Source organism: Chionomys nivalis, chromosome 8, assembly GCF_950005125.1.
Source record: "Chionomys nivalis chromosome 8, mChiNiv1.1, whole genome shotgun sequence".
Taxonomy (NCBI): domain Eukaryota; kingdom Metazoa; phylum Chordata; class Mammalia; order Rodentia; family Cricetidae; genus Chionomys; species Chionomys nivalis.
In genome coordinates this window covers 85,316,220-85,340,575 of record NC_080093.1, presented here as the reverse complement: position 1 = coordinate 85,340,575, position 24,356 = coordinate 85,316,220, and the positions used below count along the sequence as shown (strand labels likewise).

General features: G+C 48.0%; 1 protein-coding gene across 1 annotated transcript in view; it reads right to left on the bottom strand.

Annotated features, from left to right (window-relative positions):
• Positions 1 to 22,667, bottom strand: part of Galnt18 (polypeptide N-acetylgalactosaminyltransferase 18) — a 327,380-nt gene extending 304,713 nt beyond the window's left edge. Inside the window, exon 1 of the mRNA XM_057778042.1 lies at positions 21,985 to 22,667. Coding sequence (XP_057634025.1) covers positions 21,985 to 22,219 — 235 coding nt within the window. The 5' untranslated portion in view covers positions 22,220 to 22,667. The remainder of the gene's footprint in view (positions 1 to 21,984) is intronic.
• Between the last annotated feature and the right edge of the window lie 1,689 nt (positions 22,668 to 24,356).

Below are 24,356 nucleotides of genomic sequence, written 5' to 3'. Positions count from 1 at the left end.
GGTTAGAACTTTTATCCTCTTGCATGCAGCAGTTAACACACTTCATTGTACCCAGGAAGTTATCGGCTATTCTTTTTCAAACACCTTTTCTTCTGGCTTTCTCTCTTCGCATTCTGCTATCCCCAGTAAATGCACCATTGGCGTATTTAATGGTGTCTGCCATTTCTCCAAAGCTCGGCTCATTTTCCTTTACTCTATTGTCTCCTTTCAAATTTTGAATCTCTATTGATCTATCATCGAGTTTGCTTACACTGCCTCCTGCCAAGTTAAATATATTTTTCAGTGCCTCCGGTGAGGTATTCCTTTCTCTTCTCATGCTTTCTGTGCCTTTCAAGCTCAGAATTTTCACCTCTTTTTTATGATATCACTTGTTGATAAGACATTGTTAAGACATTTCCTTTTTCACTCTGGTTTTTTTTTTTTTTTTTTTTTTTTGTTCTTTGTGCAAATTGACAGCAGCAACATTGGCATCAGTATTGGTAAGTCCAGTGTCAGGTTTCTCCTAAAGCCATTTCTATCTGCTTTGGTCCTATGTGTCACAAGTTCCTGTATCTTTGATGCTTCAGGTTGCCGTATAACCCAGATATTTTAGATGATATATCTTAGTCATCCTGGGTACCAATAACTCTCATTCTTCCTCTCCCATCCAATACCAATTTGTTTATTCACTTGTTTAGTATTCTGGGTGGAACACTTCAGGGAAGGTCTTTCTCTACAGTATACAGTCTGTGACATCATCCTTGGGTCTCATCCTTGGCCATATGCCCCTATAGGGTCCTCTGAAATGAATCCCTCTTACTCATTTTCCTGTCCCGCCTCAGGCTGACCTGATCTGCCGGTCACACTCATCGTCCGCCTCCACTCACCGCTATTGATTGCTGTATGCATTGTTTTCTACACTGCTGTTCGATACAAGTGCTCCACAGTGCGGTCCAGGTACAGCTGGTCTTTTCCCTGTTCGCAGAGTTGCCTCTGAAGCTTGCTTAGAGCATCTAGTGGGCTAACTGTCCTGTCTCCCCTGCTGTCACAGAGCTGGCTTGAACTTCTCTGTACTCCATTTCAAATAAGGTCTTGCAACTGGGAAGACAGTGACAGGATCATTTGGTGACTGATCATGTCGCATCTACAGAGCAGACAGAGAGGTCTGAGCTCCCTGCCCATAGAGCCTGCCTCTAGTGCAAGAAGAATCCTAGCAAGGCTGAGCTGGGGTTAAAGCTAAGAATACCACACAGTCCCCTCCCTGGACTTCTCTCCTGCTCGTGAGTAGAGTACTGGGCAGCAGTGGTAGCACTGGTCTTGTGGAGCTCTAGCTACCATAGCAACCACTCGTCTTCTTGGCCTATCTCTATCACAGCACTTCCATCCTGCCATTGAGCCGGTATGACAGCATCCGAAGTCCAGTGTTCTTGGCGCGGGGTAGAGCTTCCTCCACACAGGTGGCAGAAGGCAGCTAAGGCCTCTCCGCCACACTTTGAGAAACACTAGTAGCCTTCCTCGCCCTGGGAGAAAAATTAATCCCTTAGACAGAAGTTGGGTTGAAAGGCAGCCCCTTTTCTTGTCCACACCTCCCCAGAACAGCAGAACACTCAGCACCTGAGCCATGGAGGAGAAGGGGACAGCACAGCTCAGAAACACAGCACAGCCTCCTGGTGGTCTCGCCGGAACTGAGATTTTCTTGAATCAGTAAGCATGCCCTTAGGACACCTCCGGAGAGCTCCAACGGTGGCCTTGTTCTAAAAAGTCTGACTGCTTGTACTGCTTCCCGGGGGAGGAGGAAAGTGCTCCTCACATTGCTAGTCCTCAAGTGGTTCTCCTAAGCCCAGGTGATTTGTACTGTACAAGAAGACGAGGAGGAAGAGACGAACAAGAGGGAAGAGGAGGAGGGGGAAGAAGAGGAGGGGAAGAAGCTGTTGCCCCACTGGAGAACAGCTGGCTGTTTACCTGCATTCTGATTGCTTCATCATGACCACATTATCTGAATTCAAAACAAGGGCATTTGGGCCAGCAAAGGCTCTGTGCAGTTTGTAGGCAGTATGAGGTAGGAACAGTAGAAGTACTAGAATTTATGATGCAAGTAGATGGTTTCTAGAGGCAGCATGAGAGACTATTTGAAGCTGGTTTGTTCAACTTAACTTAGAAGAATCCACTAAAGTCTCTCCTAAGATGTCACAGGGTTCTGGGCCAATACAGAGCATCTTCAGAAGTCACAGGAGTCCCAACTCATACAGGGTCTCCTTTGAAAGGAAACAGCTCTTAGTTGCATCTTCTCATCAATGTCTCAATCAATCCATTCTCAAGATAATTCAACATGGAGAGACACAGACTCCAGATGAATAGCACCCCACAGCGAAGACTGAGATTTGCCGTGTCTGCAAGTCACAGCTACCTTTCCTGGCTGAAGAGCCAGCATTTCACTCCAAGGCTATGCCAGTCTCCACCTCCGTGACCAAAACCTAGAGAGTTCTCTGGAAATTTCTCAGGTAAAGCATTGGTGTGGGGGTGAGGAACATAGTTCAAACATTTGTCATTCAAAAGCAGAGACCTGAGTTTGAGCCGCAGAAGCCACTAAAGTCAGGTATGGTGGTGAGCGCTCCTAATCCCAGTTCTGGGGAATCAGAGACAGACAGACACCTGGGGCTTGCTGGCCAGATAGCCTTACTAGCAGGACACTGTCTAGAAGGCACGGTGCGTGGTGCCTGAGGAACGACACTGAGTTAGCATCTGCCCTCCACACACATGTGCACATACCGACACACACAAGGGGTGGGAGCTAGTTTTGGCACATGGCTGTAGCAAGGAGCAGTATTGATACAGCACAGTTCAGGGAAACAAACAGACTGTCTGGGAGACTCCATTCCCACACTTTTCCCAAAATCACCCCGAAGTCCCCAGGGGAATCTGGTTTCCCCATCCTCTTAGCCAGCGGGAACACCCCTACCCCAAAACACACATCTGCTTAAGTGCTTGAGCTTGTGTGTAAGGTTAATAGTCATGACTTTCCTGCTGCCACAAAGGTTGTATTTCTGAACACTGCCACCAGTATCTAAAATCTTTGCTCTGTTCTTTAAAAGACCATGGATTTTATTGGATTGTCTGAGGATCCACAGTAGGACCCTGGGATCCACAGTAGGGGAGAGATAGGGAGCTATGGGTCACTTCTTGTAGCGCACTGCAAGCTTGTCATCTGTAGATTGAACGGTCTCACTCGTCTGTATGGAGCCACTTGCCGCGGTCCAGATTTTACGCTGCAAACCCACAGATGACAGTGTTAGAAGGTGGGGCCTTGGGGTGGTGACTGGGTCACTAGGGAAGCACTCTCATAAAGGGGACAGAGACCATGGCTGTGCCCGTCTATTGGGCAGGATGAGAAGATGCCCTCTGTGAATAAGGAGAAACACGGCCGCCAGTGCTTTGATTGTAACTTCCCAACTCCAGAACGTGGAGACGTAAATTTCAGTGATTTATAAGCCAATCAGTGTAAGACAGTTTGCTATAGTAGCACAAATTGACCAAGACAGTGTTTTCTGTATTAGTTTAAGCTATAAATTCACTTAAGGTTTATTTTTATTTTCAATTATGTGTGCATATGTGAATGGAGGAAGCTTATGTGTGCGTGAGTGCAGGTGCCCTCCAAGGGCAATCGAGGACATCGGATCTCCTGGATCTCCTGGATCTCCTGGATCGGGAATGAAAGGCATTTCTAGGTGACAGACATGGGGGTGTGGAAACTCTAGTCCTCTTAGCCGTTAGTCACAATTCTCTGCAGCGTTCTACGTCCCTTTAAAGCACACCCTCTATCCGGGTAGAGCGCATGCGCGCCCCCAAGCTCTGCTGCCTCTGCAGCGCCAGGCAGGAGCAGGGAGAGGCTGGCTCTTACACACGGGGTGGCCATACTGACCGCCAGAGCCCAGGACACCATTGCAGAGCTAAGAGGAACCTCCTGGATTTTTCAAACCGTCTTTCTCTAACTGGCAAAGCCCTAAAAGGCCTTAACACCCAAGGCAAAGCAGGAGAGAGAAGGAATTTTTGCAGCTTTTCTGACCCCAAGGAAAGCTTGGCCTGGTGACAGTTCTGTATTAACCAGCTCAGCCGTGTAGGGAGCCATAATTAGTCCCCCAGCCCCAGCTTTACTCCACTACCCCCTCACCCTGAGGGCTATACAGTCTGTTTGAAATGAAAAGGAAAATAAAATCACGGCTCTCCTCGACTGACCCACCAGCAGAGGTTCCTGGCCACGGGCAGAGGTGAGAGACGGCCATCTGTCTGCTGAGGTAATGAAGAACGGAAGGGGCATTTTTAAATGACATTTTCAATTTCTCCCCCATGTCTACTATGCCCTCTTCCACCCCGCTGCGTAAATGACTCTTTTCAAATTGGAAATATCAGGGAATAATAGAAAAAGAAAAAAGAAACAGTTGTCTATGGCTAACAGGCTGTTCTGTTCTTGAGGGCAGAATGAGGAGCCCGGAATGATCTGCTGTGTCCCTCTGTATCCAGGAAGGTGCCTGTCACTGGAAAGTGCCCACAGCTCCCAATCAGACAGTGGTTTCCCTGTGCAGCCAATAGACAGGGAGGAAGACTAGGTGAGCAAGAATGAGCCTCCTGTGGAAGGCCGCACCTTCCTCAGCTGCTTCTGGCTCTGCTGGAACTCAGCTCAGTCCTCCCCCTCTGTCTGTACCACTAGATTGCTTTGGTTTGAAGGTGACCACAAGTGACAGCCTTATTAAAATGAAAACATCTAGGGTCCCCTGAGGGCTTCTCACCAGCTGACTTCTGGAGGGGCTCAGCATGGAGTGGGGGTGGGGAGGAGCTCAGTGCAGGGAAGCAGGGAAGCCAGTTCTAACCTGTTCACATGCAAAAGGACAGCTTCTTCCCTTTGATGAAGCCAGGGGAAGAGCAGGATTAGCTGGAAGCGCCGAGAGAAAGACCCAGGGGCATGTGTTTCCTGTCCCTGAGCATCTGGCAGACACAGCCTGAGACACAGCCTCCCCTCAAGGAGGCAACCTGTGGCCTAGCACGGGGAGAACCAATCTTCAATCTCCTTCCCATCCAGACAGCTCTGGAGGCAGAGATCTGGACACAAATTCTGACACCACCTCTCCTTGCAAGTTCAAATGCGCCTCTTTATTTATTCATGTATTCACCCAACAAACACCTCCTCAAAACAATTACCAAGTGGCGTTGGGCTTCAGAGCTCTCAGCCAATGCTATAAGCCTGTGGATCCCAGTGTTTCTTCAAATGCTAACATGTTCTACATCTCACTAAAGATCCTTCAAACCAGAACCTTCTTGAATGAGCTATTACAGAGACAGGGAGAGGAGGAAGGTGGCTCCTCCTTCCTTGCTAATGTGCAAGCGAGTGGAAAGAACGGGAGGATGGCTCAGCAGTCGCAGCTCCACACAGGCCTCGCAGTCTCAGAGGTGTGTAAGATGCCTTGGCTTGGATCTCCAACACAGATGGATTTCCAGAGGAACTAGAATCATCTGAATCCAGAACTCACAAATATCTAGTTTTAGGTAAATATGGTCATTTTCATCAGTCTGCTAAGCCAACCTTCTTCTCTATTTAAAAAAGAACCTGACGCCAGGCGGTGGTGGCACATGCCTTTAATCCCAGCACTCGGGAGGCAGAGGCAGGCAGATCTCTGTGAGTTCGAGACCAACGTGGTCTACAAGAGCTAGGAACCAAAAAGCTACGGAGAAACCCTCTCTCGAAAAAAAAAAAAAAAAAAAAAAGAACCTGACAATCAATAACCAATCTAGGCAGTTTCATGATTTACCACAGATCTCTGCAGTAAGAAGACAAGGCTAGTCCCCTGTGTGTTGTCTCTAGGACTTTAAAGAGATAAGTACTTTTAAAAAAAATGCAAAATGCACCCTCTCAGTGCAAAGACTACATGCAGCTCTGGATTGTAAAGGATGTATATTAAAATTATATCCTACAACAAACTGCACATTTTGTAGAGGGAGAGGAAAGAAAAGATTAAATCGAATCTTCCTGACAATTGTCTTAAATCACACCTTCCTGGCTGTTGCTGAAATTATTCACCACATCACTTTGAGTTAAATCAAACTCACCCTGGCAGGAAGATGGGCTGATGTCACTCCGAGTCAGTTCGGAGGTCAAGAAGAAAGGGGGACAGGCAGCTCCCATTTGCTCACCTCCATAGCAGTGGGAAAGGAGGCTCACCAGACGGGCAGCCTGACATTCTCCATAACTCTCCCACCACCCCAGAGCATCGCCAACACCAGTTGCCACCTGCTGCAAGGCCAAGCAGCTTTTACCGGGCAAGGGCAAGGGCACACAGAACAGCAACTTGCTAGCTGGCAGGGCTGGGTTGTACCCAGATGCCCCTGAGCCAATCCTTTACCCATCTCCCCCAACGCAATGTTTCTGGCGTTATTTGGCCTCCCTGGAATGTTAACACGACCATCTCAGGCTTGACGGACCTACGGTAACCCTAATGAGTGGCACCAAAATGGAACTGAAATCCCATATCCTAGGTGTTGAAGCCAGAAAACACATTCATTCTTGGCTGATTGTTTTCTGTGTCAAACTCCAGGGAGGAAAGTGTGCAAATGAAGGGAAGTGATGCTGGGGAGATGACTCAGTCAGTAAAGTGTTCGCCACAAAAACATGAGGCCCTGAGGTCAGACCCTCAGCACAAAGATACAAAGCTAAGCATGGTAGAATACTTCTGTGGATCTCTGGAGATCACTGGCCAGCCAGCCTAACCAGACCCGTGAGCGCCATGTTTAGTGAGAACCCGTCTCAGAAACAAACACAATCGAGTGTAATTGAGAGAGACACTAGACACAGGCCTCTAACCTCCACAGGCACACACACGACACATGCAGACACACACATGACACATACAGACACACACAAGACTTGTACACACACACACACACACACACACACTGTGAACGTATTCACATACTCCTCTTTCCCTCTCTTTCTCTCTCCCTCTCTTCCCTTCCACACACACAAAGGGAGGAGGGAGAGGAAAGGGAGGTAGGAACAGAGAGTACAGAGTAGCTTCAGGCCCTCACCCCTAGTGGGCAGGGCCAGGCCCTTTCCTGCACCTTGATAAGCATAGCAGCCATGCGATGGTGAAGGAACAATCACCTTTATTCATGCAGTTGTGAAAACCAAGGCGTAAGCAGTGAAGAGACTTACCGGGGTCACCTGACCCATCAGAGGCACGGTCAATTTTCAGGCCCGCTTGCACTGTCCTTTTCCACTATGCTGAGTGACAAGGTTTCCTTCTTCGAAGGAAGTGTTGGTCTGAGTTACTGAACGGCCCTCCCCATACCTTGCCCACTCCACTCCTCTAATCCCCTTGTGTTTCAAATCTTAATTCTTCTATGAAGCCTAGGCAGATGACTCGCTCTTCTAGAATATTCCAAGCTAAACACCCCTTATGAGAGTTCATGGTAAAGGATGCTGATTTATCACCTCGACTTGGTACTGTGCTTTTCAAAGAAAAGAACTGTGTTGGACAGATCTCGCCATCACCCACCACCATGGGCACAGTGCCATGGCAGCAGAGGCAGGCTCGTGTTTCTTGGGAAACAGCCAGAAAACAGCCCAGATGGATGCCTTCCCAAGTGTGCTCCTTTCCTTAGCCCCTCCAGTGGCTCCTAGTTCTAGGGCGTTTCTTCCCCATGGTCTTTGAGGTTGCACAGCCAGATTCCCACCCACCCAACCTGTCCTCATGCCCTACGCCTTCTCTCACCGTCACTCTACTGTGGCATTCTGGTTGTGCCATTTCTGGGCAAGCATACCCAGCATATCCTTGCCACAGGGCTGTTCCCCTGTTTTCTGTTCCCACTGGTCCTGTTCTTCCCTTGGACGTGCACATGGCTCACCTCTCACCTTCTTAGAGGAGAGCCATTGCCATCTCATTTAACGTCAACATCTTTATATTTGGTCGTCTGCTCCACTGACATGTCCTCACTGCATCCTAGGTGCTTAACAAATGCTGCTGAATGAGAAAGACAAGAATCTGAGCATGTCATCTAAGAAGACTGCTACATGCCTGGACATTATCGCACTCATAGTCAAATAAGAATAACAAGAACTTGGGTGTGCACCCGTGATTTCTCCCACCTAGCTGTGACTGTTCATCTGTTCCCATCCCCAAATCCCAATACAGATGCTGGCCTTGAGGCCAGTCTCCCACACCTGTTTTACATGGTATATGACTCTAGTCCTTCCACGGAAACTCCACGGTAGGTCCAGCCATGCTTTCTAGCAGCTTTGTGGCCATTGATACCATCTAATGGTTTCCTGCCAGATCCCAAGCCTTAAAAGTAAAAGAATTCCAAAATGAAGGCATGGTTTGAATGAGTGCAGGACACTGTCTAGACTGAGTCCTCTCGCAAGAGAAAGAAACAAGCACCTCGAGAGCCTCTCTCGCCTTCAGAGAGCTGAGTCTAGAGGGCTCCTGGCTGGTCCACCCCTACATGTCCAAGAATGGAGGGCATCACTGGGTCACTAGGAGCCCAGCTCAGACCCTCAGCCGTCACAAGGACTCACCTTCCCCTTCTGCCAAGTCCTGTGCAGCCCTTTAGCCCGGAGAAAGTCATGATCCTCTTATGTCTTAAGCATCCTTGACCAGAGAGCAAGAGAGGCCCCAGGTCCTTTGCTGTGAGGCTTAAAGGAGTTAGGGGTCTCATCTTAGAGAGCTGATTGCCCTCTCAAACAAATTAAGTACAACCATTGAGCCTTGATTTCCTCATCTGTAAAATGGTGCGATGACCCCACAGGCTTCCTTAACGATTCAAACAAGGTGGCAGTCAGTAAGCATTTGATGCGGAACTTGCAGGATCCTCGAGTCCCTTCTCTCCCAGGATTCTCCAGCAGTCCGGACCTGTTTGCGTTGGCATTCTCCACTGGTTCCATTTCAATTTCTGACTCAGTGGCCAAAGTCTTTTCTATTTACTTTCCATTGTGTTTCTCTTCTAATCTGAATCCCTGGGTTCTACTAAGATAAAGGTCCGGCCCAGATGTGCAGCTGGAAGTTCTGACTCCTGTAAATTCTCCTCCACATCTGTGTGTGTGTATGCACGCATATGTGTGTGTATGTATATACATGTGCGTAGATCAGAGATCAACCTTGAATGTCACTCCTCAGGTGCTATGCACCTTTCTGTTTCTTTGTGAGACAGGCAGGGTCTCTCACTGGCCTGGAGCTCACCACGCAGGCTCTACCGACTGACCAGAGAGCCTCAAGAGGACCCAGCTGTCTCCTGCAGCACTAGGTTTACATGGCTCTCACATGGGCTCTGGTGACTGAACACATGTCCTCATGCTTGCAAGGCTCTTTACTGACTGAGCTGTCTCCTGGCTTCTCCACACCCTCCTTTAGAAACTAAAGTAAATCAAACCGGAGGCCAAGCTTATCATTAAAATGAAACATAGACACTGAAGACACCAGAATGTTGAAAGACACTCCTCCAATGCCAAGGACAGGCAAGCACGTCTGAAGCAGCCTCCTGACCCTCCCCTCACTCCCTGGCTTGCTCTTCTCCATCAGAGAAAGGCGGTGGTTGGTCAGACAAAGCCTGACCAGCAGCCGAAATCCTTTGAGGTAAGAATCACATAATCGCCAAGCATTTGAGCTGCAATAAAGAGACATGAGACAACTCTACCTTGGAATGCCAACCGCAGACCAGCTGAGCGAATCCGCAACAGAAGATCAAAAAGGATCTTCCATGTGGATAACAGCAAATGTCACTGAGCAAACAAGAGAGATCAGTTCAGCAAAGAAACGGAGCCACATCTGCAGGTCTACAGTGAGATTTTTTTGCTTGCGTTGACTTTCCAGCACATAATTCACAAGGTTATTAATACAGACTCCTACTGTTTGGGGCAAATAAACAGCTGTTGGTGTTTTGTGCCCAAAGCACTTTATTAAGGCTTTCCTCTACTGAAACTGTCTCTTCCTTTCCAAATCCTGAGGGGCACAGACAGCTGAAATCAGATTACCAAGGCAAAAAGAAAAACAAAGGAGAGGGAGGCAGTCTGTGTGGGCCTGTGTGGACAGGGCTTCTGGAACCTTCAACATCTCCCTGTAAATGCAGACAAAGTCAGAATTCGAGAGCAGGGACACAGGGCCATCGGAATGGCTGGGTTTGCCCTGGTGTTGGGAACACATCACCCACGTTCACCCAGGACTAGGGGTTTCCTTGGACTCAGGAAGTCACCCTAGAAAACAGGATTGTGTCAACACACAGGACAGAACTCAGCAAGCATACCTGGCACACCACAGGTGGCAGAAACTCATGGGTGACTTGGGTGAGTCTGGGTGCAGATGGAACATTGCTTTTCCTACAAGGACAAATTTCCTGGGGGCCCCACAGATAGGGGACTCTTCACTCACACTTGTACAGTCTCTCCTTCTACCCCACCCCACTCACTTCAGGATTTGACACAAGGACAAACCAAGCCACCTGTTGGCAGTCCTGTCATTCTCTTAACTTGACCCATGACCTCTGAGCTTACCCTCACAGTGTCTGCTAAAATCATCTCCTCTTTCTCTGTTTTTGAAACATCCTTCTTATTCTGTAAAAACCATAAATCTTGGGGACAGCCACCCTTCTTGACTCTACCAGCCATCAGCTCTGTGACCCTGGACAAATTACTTCTATTAGGCCATAATCAATTGCTATCACAGGCAATCTGAAGCTGGATAATATATAAGAACAAAAAGTTGGTTCTGAAAGTCCAAAGTCAGGTCTCATGGGTTCAGCCTTTGGGGGCTTTCAGCTACCACACAAACTAGGCAAAAGTATCACAGTAGGAACAGTTGTTGGAGGGAGAGAGCAGTCCTACAGTAAGGCAGAAAACGAGAGGCTCGCTCATATTTCCAAGTCTGTGTCTCTTGGGAACTAACTGGGTTCTAAAAGAACTGTATGACTCTCTTCCAAATGTGATGATGTCAACGATCTAATCACCTGCCACCAGATCTACCTCTCTAATGGCTTTGAACCCACCACACTGGGGACCAAGATTCCAATGCACAAATATCAGGGAGACACTCAAGTCCTTCCCAAACCAGGAACTTTCTAAGGCTCAGGTTTATCACCTCTGGAATCATATCTCTCTGGGATATTGAGACCAAAGGAACCAGAAGCCCCTTCCCCAGAATTACTCCATTTAAATAAGGACAGGAACAAAGTGATCCCACAGGGACAGTACGTGCCCAGGTTCTGACCCAGGCAGGATTCTCTACCCAGTTAGTCTTCAATTCCATAGAAGCTTGTTGCCATTAAAATAAATCAAATAAATCAAAAGTTCTAATTTGTCACTTCAAATCTCTCTTTAGGGCTAGAGAGACAGCTCAGTTAGCAAAAATCCTGCTTTAAAATCTCAGGACCTGAAAAAAAAAATCTCAGGACCTGAATTCAATCCCTAGTGTAAAAGTGTCATGCATCCTTGTAATTTCTGTGCTGGAGAGTCAGAGAAAGGCTCACTTGTAGCTCATTCCTCAGACAGCCGACTTGGTGAGCTCCAAGCCAGTAGGAAACTGCCTAAAAACAGGAGATATGCAACACCTGAACAATGACATCTGAGGTTGTCCTCTGACCTCCACATATGTGCACACACACACGCACACGCATACACACAGATGCACACACAGAGGCACGCACATGTATTTGTACACATACATGCACAAAATCTCTCTTTAGCGTTCCTACTCTTACTCATTGGTCCAAACAGTTTTGTTCTGTTCTCCTAAACTCCTAGATGCCATCAGCGTGATGCATATTACCCCAATCTTCAAACCCTGTCTTGGCCAAGGTCTCTGAAATACCTTTCCATGCCTCTGGAATCTCAATGGCTATTAACTCAAAGTCTCCTGAGGACAGAAATGTTTGGACAAGTCAGGTGTGAAAACCCAACTGAGAAGCCAAGATTCTTAAGGTTCTGTCCTCCACATGCCTTCTCGGGATGAGCCACTTTGAGACTTGAACTTGGGACACAGGTAGGATGAAAGAATTCTTGCAAGAGCTGGTACAAACCTCACCATTTCCCATGGTCTTTACCCGACCTGGGGTGGGACAGCTCAGAGGCCACTTCTCTGGACCTTCCCTACATCGTCCTTTTGTGAGCTTCTGAAGGATAGTGGCAATAAAATGTGGCCCAGCTAATTGTGCCGGCTGGCCTGTGTGTCACCTCAGCTGTGGCTTCATTCAGGAATGCTCTCAATAGCTCACCAGAATTAGATATTCAGCTGTTTCAACTTGCACCATTGAGGACAGCTTCATCTTTTAAAGCAAACTCACCAATCTGAAGCCGAGCACTGGGCAATGGAGGAGAACCCCAAAGCCACACAGGCAGCAGTGGTCCAGTGACCACTGAATCTTCAGCCATAACCATATAGCCAGAAAAGCCACAAAAACAGTAGGATTCACATAACCAGGACTTCTTCCTCTGAAAGTTCCAGTTGGATTTACTCAGCAGAGTCCATAAAGAGTACACAGACCCACGGAGAAGTTTCCAGAACAGCTGTTGCTCACAGTCACTAACACAACATAACCTGACTTGGGAACAGTTGTGAGGTAATTTGCTATTAACAATAACCTAAGTAGCAAAGCTTAGGAATGATTAACTTTAACTCCACAAATTAAAGAGATTCCAAGGTTAACACACTCCCCAGCATACTAATGTGTTTCACTGAGTGGGAAAGAAAGGGTGGGGCGACCATGGTGCACTGTCAGGACGTGCCTAATGCTGGCACTGCCCTGGGTGAGTGCCCTGCGTGTGCAGGCATGTGTGCAAAGAAATAGGAATGTGGGGGAATCCTTACGTGCAGCCTTGCACTGCAAGATGTAGCTGCATGTGACTGAAGGCAGAGTGAAGTTTGAGAAGACAACATGTATGCACTTTGGAATAATCAAGCCCCTGCCAAATTGAGGCTTAGCGTAGAAAGATGGCCTGCCAGTCATGGAATATGACAGCCACCTGCAGCCCCAGTTCTCTGCTTCTGGCTCTATGTATAAGTATTCCTGACATTTATAGACATCCAGGGCGACTGAGACGGTTCACCGGATAAAAGGAGCTTGCTGGGAAATCAGATGACCTGTGTTCAATCTCCAGGATCCACACAGTGGAAGGAGTGAAGCGATTCCTATAAATTGTTCTCTGGCCTCCATGCCCACAGCACAGCATACACATGCCCACAGCCCAATCCCTCCCCAAAGCCCACATGGCTGCTCTCTGGCTCTGTTTGTCCCCATACTCAGTAGGGTTTCTCCTCAAAGCCTTCAGATGGCATCCCTTCAGTGTGCTTGGCCAAAGGAAAGCAGGTCTCTCCAGACACTTGGATAAAACGCAACCAAAGAAAATGGGCAAGAAACCCAAGGAGACCCTCACACCCATAGCCACACATCAGTGCCTCCGACTTCTCAAATGAACAGCAACAGAGGTGCTCCTAGAGCTTGTGTATGTGGCTTCAAATCCCACAAACATATCTGGGAAATCTAAGCTAACTTCAGTGGCTGGCGCTGCCCTTTAAGGCCCTCACAAACTGGATTGTGGCTTGCTTTTGATTCTAAATTCTCCTTGAGATTTGCCACCAAACTGCTTATCAAGGGCAAACAGCAATTTATGTCAAGTGAGCAGGAAAGAATATGGGATTCATTCATTTTGCAGCCTGTCCACTTCTGGCTAAAGAGGAAAAGTCCTTGGCCATAGTAAGAAGCTATAATCCTTGGCAAGGTCCTTCTGCTCCATAAACATGTAGTCCTGGGCTATTAACAAAAGCAATTAGGCTCAACCCTGAGCCCTGCTGCCGACACCCTCAAGGCTTCAGAGTCTGTTATGGACAGAATTTTCGAACCAAAGCTCTTTCCAAAAATTAGAGAGCTTTGCTGCAGCAATGACAGCTTTTCCCTAAAACAAGCTCCCAGCAGACGCACACTCTCCTGGTAACAAAGGCTGCCAGTTAAGTCACAGAGACGGACACCGGAAGGCTACCGACGTTCACACCTAAGACTTCTGGTTCTCCGCTACCCCCATCATCAACCCGATGCTGTGGATCTGAGACACACTAATACGCACATGGTTTGCCTGATAAGCTTGAGGAAACAGTGCAATCAATGACCCCATCTCCCACAGTTGGAGTAAGGAGAAAGACAGTGGATTTAGGAGTGAGTCACATATGGAAACTCGTTTCCGTTGTGTTCGGAAGGACAGATATAGAGTGTGAGGCATCTCAGTGTCACCTGGACTGGCTTATTCTCGCAGATGCCTCCGGCTACCATCATCCCTCACAGAAATGCAGCTGTCAGACTTCTCTTTCTCTCCCATGTGTCTTTCAGCATTCTCTCTAAGAAGTCCAACCTTAGCCAGGTGGTAGTAGCACTCGCCTTTAATCCCAGCACTCGGGAGGCAGAAGCAAGTTGATCTCTGTGAGATCGAGGCCAGCCTGGTCTACAGAGTGAGTTCTAGGACAGCCAAGGCTACACAAAGAGACCCTGTCTCAAAAGAAGAAGAAAGAGAAGGAAAAAAGGAGGAAGAGGAGGAGCAGGAGCAGCAGGAGCAGGAAGAGGAACCTTTAAGAACTGAAGCAATTTAACAAACACTACATGCAAACCATAAGGAAAAAGTGTCGTGGAGGACACTGGGGATTACTGAGGGCTGGCAATGACATTTGACCTTGTTACTATTAATAAGGTCCCGAATTAAACCTTCTGGAAGTTTGCAACTCCTGGAGACACAGTTGGAAAACCTCTGACCTAGGACATCTATTTAAATCAAAAATTAGGGGTTGAGTTAAATGAGGACCTGAGCTTACACTGTAGTATCCATGTAAAGCTGGGCATGGTGGTACACATAGAGAACCCCTGAGCATGGTGGTACACATAGATGATAACCCCTGGGCATGGTGGGTACACATAGATGATAGCCCCTGGGCATGGTGATACACACAGTTAACCCCTGAGCATGGTGGTACACATAGATAACCCCAATACTGGAGGCTCTCTGGCCAGCCAGCCTAGGCAAAACAGCAAACTCCAGCTTCAGTGAGAGACCCTGTCTCAAAGCACGTAGTGAGCAAAGGTTCTTTGTGCCAACCTCCAGCTTTCCCTCACACGCCCACAGCTGCAAGCACAACACACACAGCAAACACAAAATAAATTCAAAAATTAAAATAAAAAAATATACAATGTGTATAATATAGCCATCATGTCCATCTTACTAAGTTATTAAGAATCTATGAAAATATGTAAAATACACAAATCAGCAACACTGAGCCTCCCAGAGAAAAATTATTCCCACAAGACAAAACACACAGAGGGGTTCAGGCAGGGCATTAAGTTCTACCATAACCAAAGGAGTAGAAATCAAAAGACTCAACTGTCTTCACAGCAATTCCACTTGCCCAGAAAATGCAGAATGATAACACCAAATGCCAGCCCTCCGTGACCCCGGCACAGTGCTGCATTGTCGGGGGCTGGGTGGAAAGACTTGCCTTTGGAAAAATAATATTTCATAAAAGTGTTCAGACTCTGTCACTAGTAATCTTTCTTCTTCAAATACATCTTTGAGGATAATTCAAAGGGAAAAATAGGTGAGGCAAAAACATTCATTTTTTTTTTACAGAGTGTATCCATTTCCGAACAAATGTCCAGTATTAGAGTCAAATGAAAAATGGTGCGTTGGTGGTGGGATACTATGTAGTCATTTGAAGTATTGGGGACGTTTTCTTTTTTAAATTTTATTTTATTCAATAATATTTTTTATTTATTTTGCATACTGACCATTTTCCCTCCCTCCTCTCCTCTATCCCCCCCTCCCATTTTCACCTGCCCCCCACACCCTCCACTCCTCCTCTGTCTCCATTCAGATAGAGGAAGGCCTCCCATGGGCTTGAACAAAGTATGGCATATCAAGTTGAGGTAGGACTGAGCTCCTCCTGCATCAAGTCTGGGCAAGGTAATCCAGCATGGGGAACAGGTTCCCAAAAGCCAGCTAAGGTCCTGATTTCACTGCTAGGAGTCTTACAAACAGACCAAGATACACAAGTCACACCCATGTAAAGGGCCTAGGTCAGTTTCATACAGGCTTCCTAACTGTTGGTTCAGAGTCCATGTGCTCCCAGGAGCTCAGGTCAGCTGACTCTGTGGGTTCCTCCATCATGACCTTGACCACCTCCATCCCCACCCCCACTAATACAATCTCTCCTCCCTTTCTTCAGGAAGACTCCCAGAGCTAGGCCCGGTGCTTGGCTGTGGATCTCTGCTTCTGCTTCCATCAGCTACTGGATGAAGCCTCTCTAGTGACAGTTAGGGTAGTCACCAGTCTGACTACGGTAGACAGTCAGTTCAACCACCCTCTCCACTGTTGCTAGGAGTCTTAGCTGGAGTCGTCCTTGTGGATTCCTGGGAGTTTCCCTGACACCAGGTTTATCCCTAAGTCAGAAATGCTTCTCTTATCAAGATGTCCCTTTTTGTTTTTCTCCCTCCACCCTGCTGTGCCCCAGCCCACCCAACCAACTCCCTCAAGTTCCCATCCCCTCATGGCTCCTGCCCCGCCCCCAGTTTACCCAGGAGATCTCTTCTGTTTCCCCTTCCCAAGGAAATCTGTGTATCTCTCTTTGAGCCCTCCGTGTTATCTAGCCTCTCTGGGGTTGTGGACTGTAGGTTGGTTATCCTGTACTTCATTTCTAATATCCACTTATGAGTGAATACATTCCATGTTTGTCTTTCTGGGTCTGGGTTACCTCATTCAGAATGACTTTTTCTAGTGCCATCCATTTGCCTGGAAATTTCATGAGGTCATTGGTTTTTTTTTTTTTCAGCTGAGTAATACTCCATTGTGTAAATGTACCATATTCTCCTTATCCATTCCTCATTTGAGGGCCATCTATGTTGTTTCCAAGTTCTGGCTATTATGAATAATTCTGCTATGAGCACAGTTGACCTATTGTCCTTGTGATATGATTGAGCATCTTTTAGATACATACCCAAGATGGGCATAGTTGGGTCTTGAGGTAGATTGATAGGGGATGTTTTCTTAAGCAGATCTCCAATCCAGTCTGAAAATCTGCATGCCTCCTATTTCCCCCGTGAAACATTCCCATGATGCTCTTGTTCCTGTGTGGGCTTTTCTCTAGTGGGTTACACCTCCATCTAACAGTGGAGTTCCATGCTTTCCTCCTGTGCACTAACTCTGTTCCCAAGCATAGAAATACTATTGGGATTTGTTGCTGCAATTGCTTAATTTAATTACATGCTATGTAAACCCATGAAGACTGCTAAAAAGAAGCAAGAGGTGGTTTCTAGAAAAATTAATGCCAATACTTGAGACAAGGCAGTCACTTAAATAGTCATATTACAGGTTAGCAAAATCATTCCAAAAGATCAGGCCAAAAAAATCATAAAAATATTAGGCAACTACACTGAGATTGCCTCCCAGTACCTCTCAGTCCCTAGAGGATTTTAAAGAATATGGGAGAAACCTGACTTTATCAACAGGATGAGATGATGCTGGGATGGGACAGTATGCACAGCGGACAGTAGAGCATCTAATAGCAGACCCACCCAAGGACAGCATTTTTACTGACAGCACCAAGGCTATGAATGGCTGTACATTTTTAAATAACAGTCAAAACATTTACTGTGTTTGAAATATTCTTCCCTCTTCCTCTGATGTTTGAGCTCATTGACTCTCTTGACAACAGAAATTCTATTGTCCTTAAAAAACAAGTGTGAACCAGGAGCATCCCAGCTCCCCCTGGTCCCCAGTAACTCCACGCAGTCCCTGCCTGAGTAACTTGAAGCACCTCAGGTTGCCAAGAGAAAAAGGTCAAAAGAATAAACTATGTAGCAAACATAGAGAAAAATGCTTCATTAAAAAGGGGGGGCAAAGAAAGAAGACAGAAAGATAGATAGATGATAGATAGATAGATAGATAGATAGATAGATAGATAGATAGTTAGATAGATAGATAGATAGATAGATAGATAGATAGATAGATAGATAATAGATAAAGAACATTGTCTCATGGTATGTGTAGTCAAGTGGGTGAAGCCAAAAGGAGGGCTTATGATTATAAAACAGTTCCTGGGGTAGAATGAATCCTGGGAAGTTCTATGCATTCTTAAATTGTTCCTTAAACATTGACACATTCAAAAACATACTGATCAAAAGAGAAAAAAGAGAAAGAACAGAAGAGAGAGAGAGAAGAAAGGAAGGAAGGAAGGAAGGAAGGAAGGAAGGAAAGAAAGAAAGAAAGAAAGAAAGAAAGAAAGAAAGAAAGAAAGAAAGAAAGAAAGAAAGCCATTTTTGTTTGTGTTTGACATGCAAAATCAAACACGAACCAGGACTGGGATTGCTCAGCTGGCAGAGTGCTTGCCTAGCATGGACAACCCCGAGTTTGATGCGCAGCACCATATAAACTAAGTATTACAGGCATGCACTTGTAATTCCAGCTCTGGGAAGGTGGAGAGAAGAGAACTCAAGGTCCTCTTTGCTACTTAGCAAGTTTCAGGCCAGATTGCTAGTGTGTTTGGGACTAACCTGGACTGTATGAGATACCATATCTAAAAGAAAAAGAGCAAGGGGATGAGGAGGAGGAAAAGGAATTTCTCTTAGCAAGTTCTCTCACATTTGGGCTTCCGCTAACATCTGGCCATCTGACCATCTCAAAACAAGCTGTAAGCTGTAAGTTGGAGCCTGAAGTAGGAACTACTAGGTGTTTCCACCCCGATAGGATATTTATTTTAAAGTCTGACATTAACCACCCTGGCATTTAACATCGACTTGGTTAAAAAAAATAATAATGTTCAAAAAATACAATTTACATTCCCAAGAGATTCACACACACCATCTAATTAAATCATTCAATCAGAAAACAAATTAAAATGAAATATCACTGCAGTCCCCAAGAGGAAGATCAACTTTTCAGTCATGACTAGAACAGAGCTCTCGGGTGCCGCTCCAAAGCCTCTTCTAATTGCAAGTTCTCAGAACATCCTGCTGAACACTCGGTGACATTTGCAACTTCCTGGGCAGTTTTCATTCCAAAGAGAAGAGGCCTGGGCCACACTCAGAAGCAAAGCTTGTCCTTTGGAAACTGGCAGTGCCCACACTCATAACTAGCTAGAATGCTGGGCATCAGTGCAGAGCAGTCATTCATCCACCCAGACTGTCTCTCTCCCACCTGCCAGGAACTGCCCAAAGAGTCCTTAAGCATCAGTTAAGGGAATATGACCTCTGCCTTCTCCGGGAAACTAACCCAAACCCAGATCTGCCGTAGTATGTCAATTGAAAGCATCTCCATGTGGGAATACTACTGGCAATACAATGGAAAGCATCCCTCCAACATCCTCAGATGGCCTTTCACTAGTCCCCCCGTACCAGGATAGCACTCTTTCCTGTGAGCCTCTGGCCCTCTTGGCAGACAGTGTATTAGCAGTTAAGAACACAGACTGGCCCCTGCTTTAGCCTACATAACCAACAGCCAAAATAAACATAAAAATAACCCGTGTATAGTGGCACCCCTCTGTGATGCCTGAGAGATGGAAGGGTCTTAAGTTCAAAGCCAACCTTACACAGCTACATATTAAGACCTCTTCTCACAGCAAAACAAAACAGAGACCTTGAAGCCACTATCTGAGCTCAAATCTCTGAGCTACTGTGTAACCGAGTGTAACCCTGGACGAGTGGGTCAAGCAACCTCTCCAGGCCTCAGTGTCCACATCTGTAAGATGGAGCTAATACCACCAACCTCACAAGACTCTGAGGGTAAATCAACTTACTCAAAGTTCTGAAGACAGGGCACAGCATACAACAGGCACCACGGAGTTCAGGGCTATTCTTGTTATCGGCTCGGCCACCCCCATCCTTGGCTCTGTGATGGATTATCCAAAAGGCTCTCCTGACGTAAAACTTAGACAGCGGATCTATGGAAACAGCCCAGATCCTGAAGGGCAGGAAGGATCTCACAGACTCGCAGGTCTGACCCTTGAGCCCTAGATCCAGGTACAGAGACTGCTCTGGAACCCTGGGGGGAGGAGTTGTCAACACCACCACACACTACCACAGCACAAGCAAGCAGCTAGCCCCGCCATCTGTCTGCTTCACAAGTCACTGAGGGTAGTGGCTTTGGTCTTGTCATCTCCCACAGACACCTGAACTTACACACAGGAAAGGAGGATTCTTTTTCTTAAAACCCATCTCCCCCAACTTATCAGGTAAACATTGAGGAGTTCTAAGGTTTTCCTGTGGAGCCTTGTGAATCATATGACATGGTCCACATTCAACATAATAGGAGTCTGCCCAGTGCCGAGCTCATGGGTTCGTGAAATCCTTGAAATCATTCCTGAAGCAGTCCCTTGCTTACTTCTTCCCTAACTAGATAGAAAAGGGCAGGGGAAGCATTTTGAACACAGAAGCACAGATAATTTGTGAATGAAAATCTCTTGAAATATGTGTACAAACTGGAAATATCAGAACAAGGCGTAGCCCTGAGTCCAGCATCTCCCAGAACATAGCAAGGCTGCCTTTCTATTGCTGACACTAATGTCGACTCTGACCCAAGGGATAGAAGCCAACACGTAAGAAATGGCAGCAACAGGCACTATGGCTCGGTTTGGTCTGTCAAGTTCAGCCTGGGTAAGGCTGAGGCGGATCTGAAGTAAGAGCTGTCAAAGGTCCCTCTTCTTGGGGTCCTCAAAGTCAAGTGCTTGCTTTCTTCAGTTTGGAAGCACAGCCTTTCTGCCCTCACCTGAACTTGGTGAAACCTTCCCAGGGAAGGAGCCCATCTCGCCATGTGAGAGGCACACCAGACCAGAAAGTAGTCCTTGGCAAACAGAGCTCAGAGCAGGCAGCCTGCAGCTCACATACTGCCAGGGTCTACCAGATACCCAGGTGCCTGTCAGGTTTACAGGTAAACCAGTTGGGCCCTGCAGTTAAGTCGCTCTCTTATCTAGGAAAGTAGGGGCCACCCGAGGAAAACAGGGAGAATCCGGATTGCCAGAGTGAGCACACCTTACTCCAGTGCCCTGAGCTCCATCGCTTTCCTTTAGCACTCACACTGCCTGGGGCACATCAGGAATGTCCTTTATATGCCACTCCCCCTTTGAACCCTGTCTAAAGACACCCACCCACCCACAGTCTTGGATTTCTGACCCGCCTCCTGTGGGTTTGTCTACTCTGCCATAGCTGATTCCTGGGCCAGCGAGAGTAGCTGCTTTACAAATTGGCCCTCACTGGGACCCAGAAAGCTCCGGCAGAAAGCTGCAGCCTGAGTGGGTTTTCTCGGTCCTGAACCACTTCAGCGGACGAAGCTTCTTCCTGGGGTTGACACCTGCTCATAGGGAAGGATCCTGGATCTGCGGTTGTACTATAGCTAAGGACAGTTTTCCACTTAAGATGCCCCCTGCAGTCCCAGCGCTATTGGGACTGAAGCCGGGGCTGGGGCCGATACTGTAGCTACTGTAGCTGTATAACCCTTCTAGTCTGCGTTCCTCCTGAAGCTTGCAGCTGCTTAAAGCCCACAGTTAGGATCACGCAGGGCGTCTTTCCTATCCCTTACAGCGGCCTAATGAGCTCTTTTGCCCTTGTACTCTCTTGGATACACAAACATCCACAGTCGATCACACTCCTGGACTAGTGTATGATCCTGCGATCCCGGGAAGAAGCAGCCTGGAGTCACAGGCACATTTGGACACGTGCGGTGCACAACGCGTCCCCACACCGACAGCACACTGCACGCACGCTCACACACACACACACACAACACGCATATGCATACACACGCGTGACCAAGGAAGACTTGCAGGGCGTCAGACACAGATGATCCAGGACACCAGTCCTTGCAGTCCCTCCAACCATGCAGCTGCCACCCTAAAGCCCTCCCTGCAGTCACTGGCCTGATACGCATTGGCCTCAGTGCCTCAATGCATCCCTGAGCACTGGGCACTCCCTGGCCGTGCGCGTGGCTCAAGTTTCCCAGGGTGCCCATACCTTGAATGTGCTGTTTGATGACATTCTCCAAGTGGTCCAGCCGCTCGATAATTTTCAGGGTATCCCCTTTATCTTCCTCAAGCTTCTTGTCGGGCGCTGGCTCCTGCCCCCGCACATACACGCTGGCGATGTAGTTGGTAACCCAGCCCACGTACAGCAGGCAGATGATGTTGGTCATACCGCTCAGGATCACGCAAGTGGACACCAAAGTTTTGGTCTTCCTTGTACACACCATTCTGGGGTCCCTCCTCCATATAGAGCTCCCAGGGCCCCTCCTTACTGCGCGCCCCAAACTCCCCCGCGCTCACACCCCTTGGCACGCCTGGAGCCTCTAAGGCACCAGCACCTAAGTCTTGAGGCTCTCCAAAGGCGGGTCGCCTGGCAGTGCGAGCCGCGGTGCCCAAGTTTGCAGCTCCCGCCGCTGGCCACCCTGAGAAAGATCTCCACAAAGGAAACGAGGTGGATTTGTTTGTTGTTGTTGGGTTTGTTTGTTTTTTTTTTTACCCCCAACTCAAAATCCCCGAGCTTTTCCCTAGGCGGTCACGGGTGGCCGGCAGTGGAGCGATGCGACCTGCAGTTCTGGGAAACTTTGTCACTGCCAGGGCCCGCTGCCGCGCTGCTTCCCATTTCCAGCGCCCGCTGCCTAGGAGATGCCACCAGCCCGCGTTGCTCGCTGCTCGGGAGAACCGAGGCTGTGGCAGCGACCCAAGGAGTGAAGCTGCACGGCACGGCCCCCTCCGAGCGACAAGCACCGCCACCAATCGCGCTCCGGCTCTGGAGAGGGGCCGGGGCTGGGCGGCTGCGGACCAACGAGTAGGGGCCAGGGGGCGGAGCGCCGCCCCGCGCCCCACCTGCTGGCTACCAGCTCTCGTCCCGGAGGCGCCGGAGCTTCCGAGGCTCTCAGATCACCGGACCCGGCTCCTGCAGGCCACGAACCAACCGCCAGTCTGGGCCCAGGCCTGCAGACTCCACCCCTAGGGGAATTCTGGCTATCTTGCCCGAAAGATCCCAAGCTTGGGGGCAAGGTGGTCGTGGGGGCGTGGTGGGGGGGGGGGACGGGGATGCGGTAATTACAATGTTCCTGTCCCTCTCACCGGCTTCAGCTGAGAAGATTCTGCTGATTTCCTACCTAAAAACAGACTCCTCACTCCCCCCCACACACACGCACTTTTGTAATCGAGATGCAGATTATAGAAGTAGCCAGGCCTTACAATGTCCACTCCTTCTTCTGATTCATTTGCGCCTCCACCCTCGCCCCTGCCCTCTGCTGGTCTCCAGGGTGTCACCAAAGGCCTCCTGGAAATCGCTAGAAGAGGCACTAGTGAACTGTGAAAATGTCTCTAAGCCATCACTGTTCCCAAGATTGTTTAAGTCTATGCAGTGCCTATGACATGGTGATGTCCTGCAAACCTGTACTGCTTATGAAGCACACCATCGCCCACGCACAGGGAATCCTCATAGGTAGTGATGGGGCAGAAGGCTACAATTCTCCATGACCTGTATAGTTCCCACACCTGTAGTCTTCGTGGCTATGGGGAGGGCAACAGAGCCTTGCTGGAGAGAACTGGAACTCACAGCAGAAGGTCCACTGTGTTTCTTAGGGGGGCAAGCACTCCTTCATATCAGTGTCTTAAAACGCTCACTTCTCAGAATTCTTTAAACAAAGTCTTTCAAAAACCGATTTCCTTCCGTTCTAAGTTGTGTGTTCTGGCCGGGAAAGAAGCTTGAAGAGGCCCCCTGTGAGCCAGCACTCCAAAGAGCCAAGGTGATCCACCATTGTAGCTCTCTTGTCAGGCTATCTGATTGCAAATACCTTGTCCTATAAAAGAGGAAGGCAAAGACCAGACATGTTGTAGCCCTTTAACACTACAGACAAAGATGCTGAGAAAGTGGAAGACCTCTAAGGATCTGAGAATGCTCTCCTCCCTCAGCTGGAACACAGGTGAGGGCTGCAGTAGGGAAAGGAGACCGGGGTGTATGTTTGGGTCACATTTGGTTTCTAAAATACACCATCTGCTGGCTACACAGACAAGAGAGGAAAAACATCTCTCGTTCTCTGCTCACAGAAGAGGGCTCTAGGCTACCTCTGGGCAGCCTGGTCCTCCAAACAATGGCCTTGAGCACCATCAGTGGCTAAAATGTCATCCTGGATCCAACAGGAGTCCTGGAAGTTCAGCTCTCACAGCATCTTCCTAATGGGTACCAGATCACACCCGGGGGAGACGAGACCCGTTTTCTATCTTCTTATTGGCAAAGCTCCAAGACAGAGGTAGAGGCATCAGGCAAGAAACAGTGTGGAATGTGGAACTTGAGATTCTGTGCAGTTGATCCTCTAAGATAGTGTGACCACAAAGAGTGTGAAAAGCAAACAC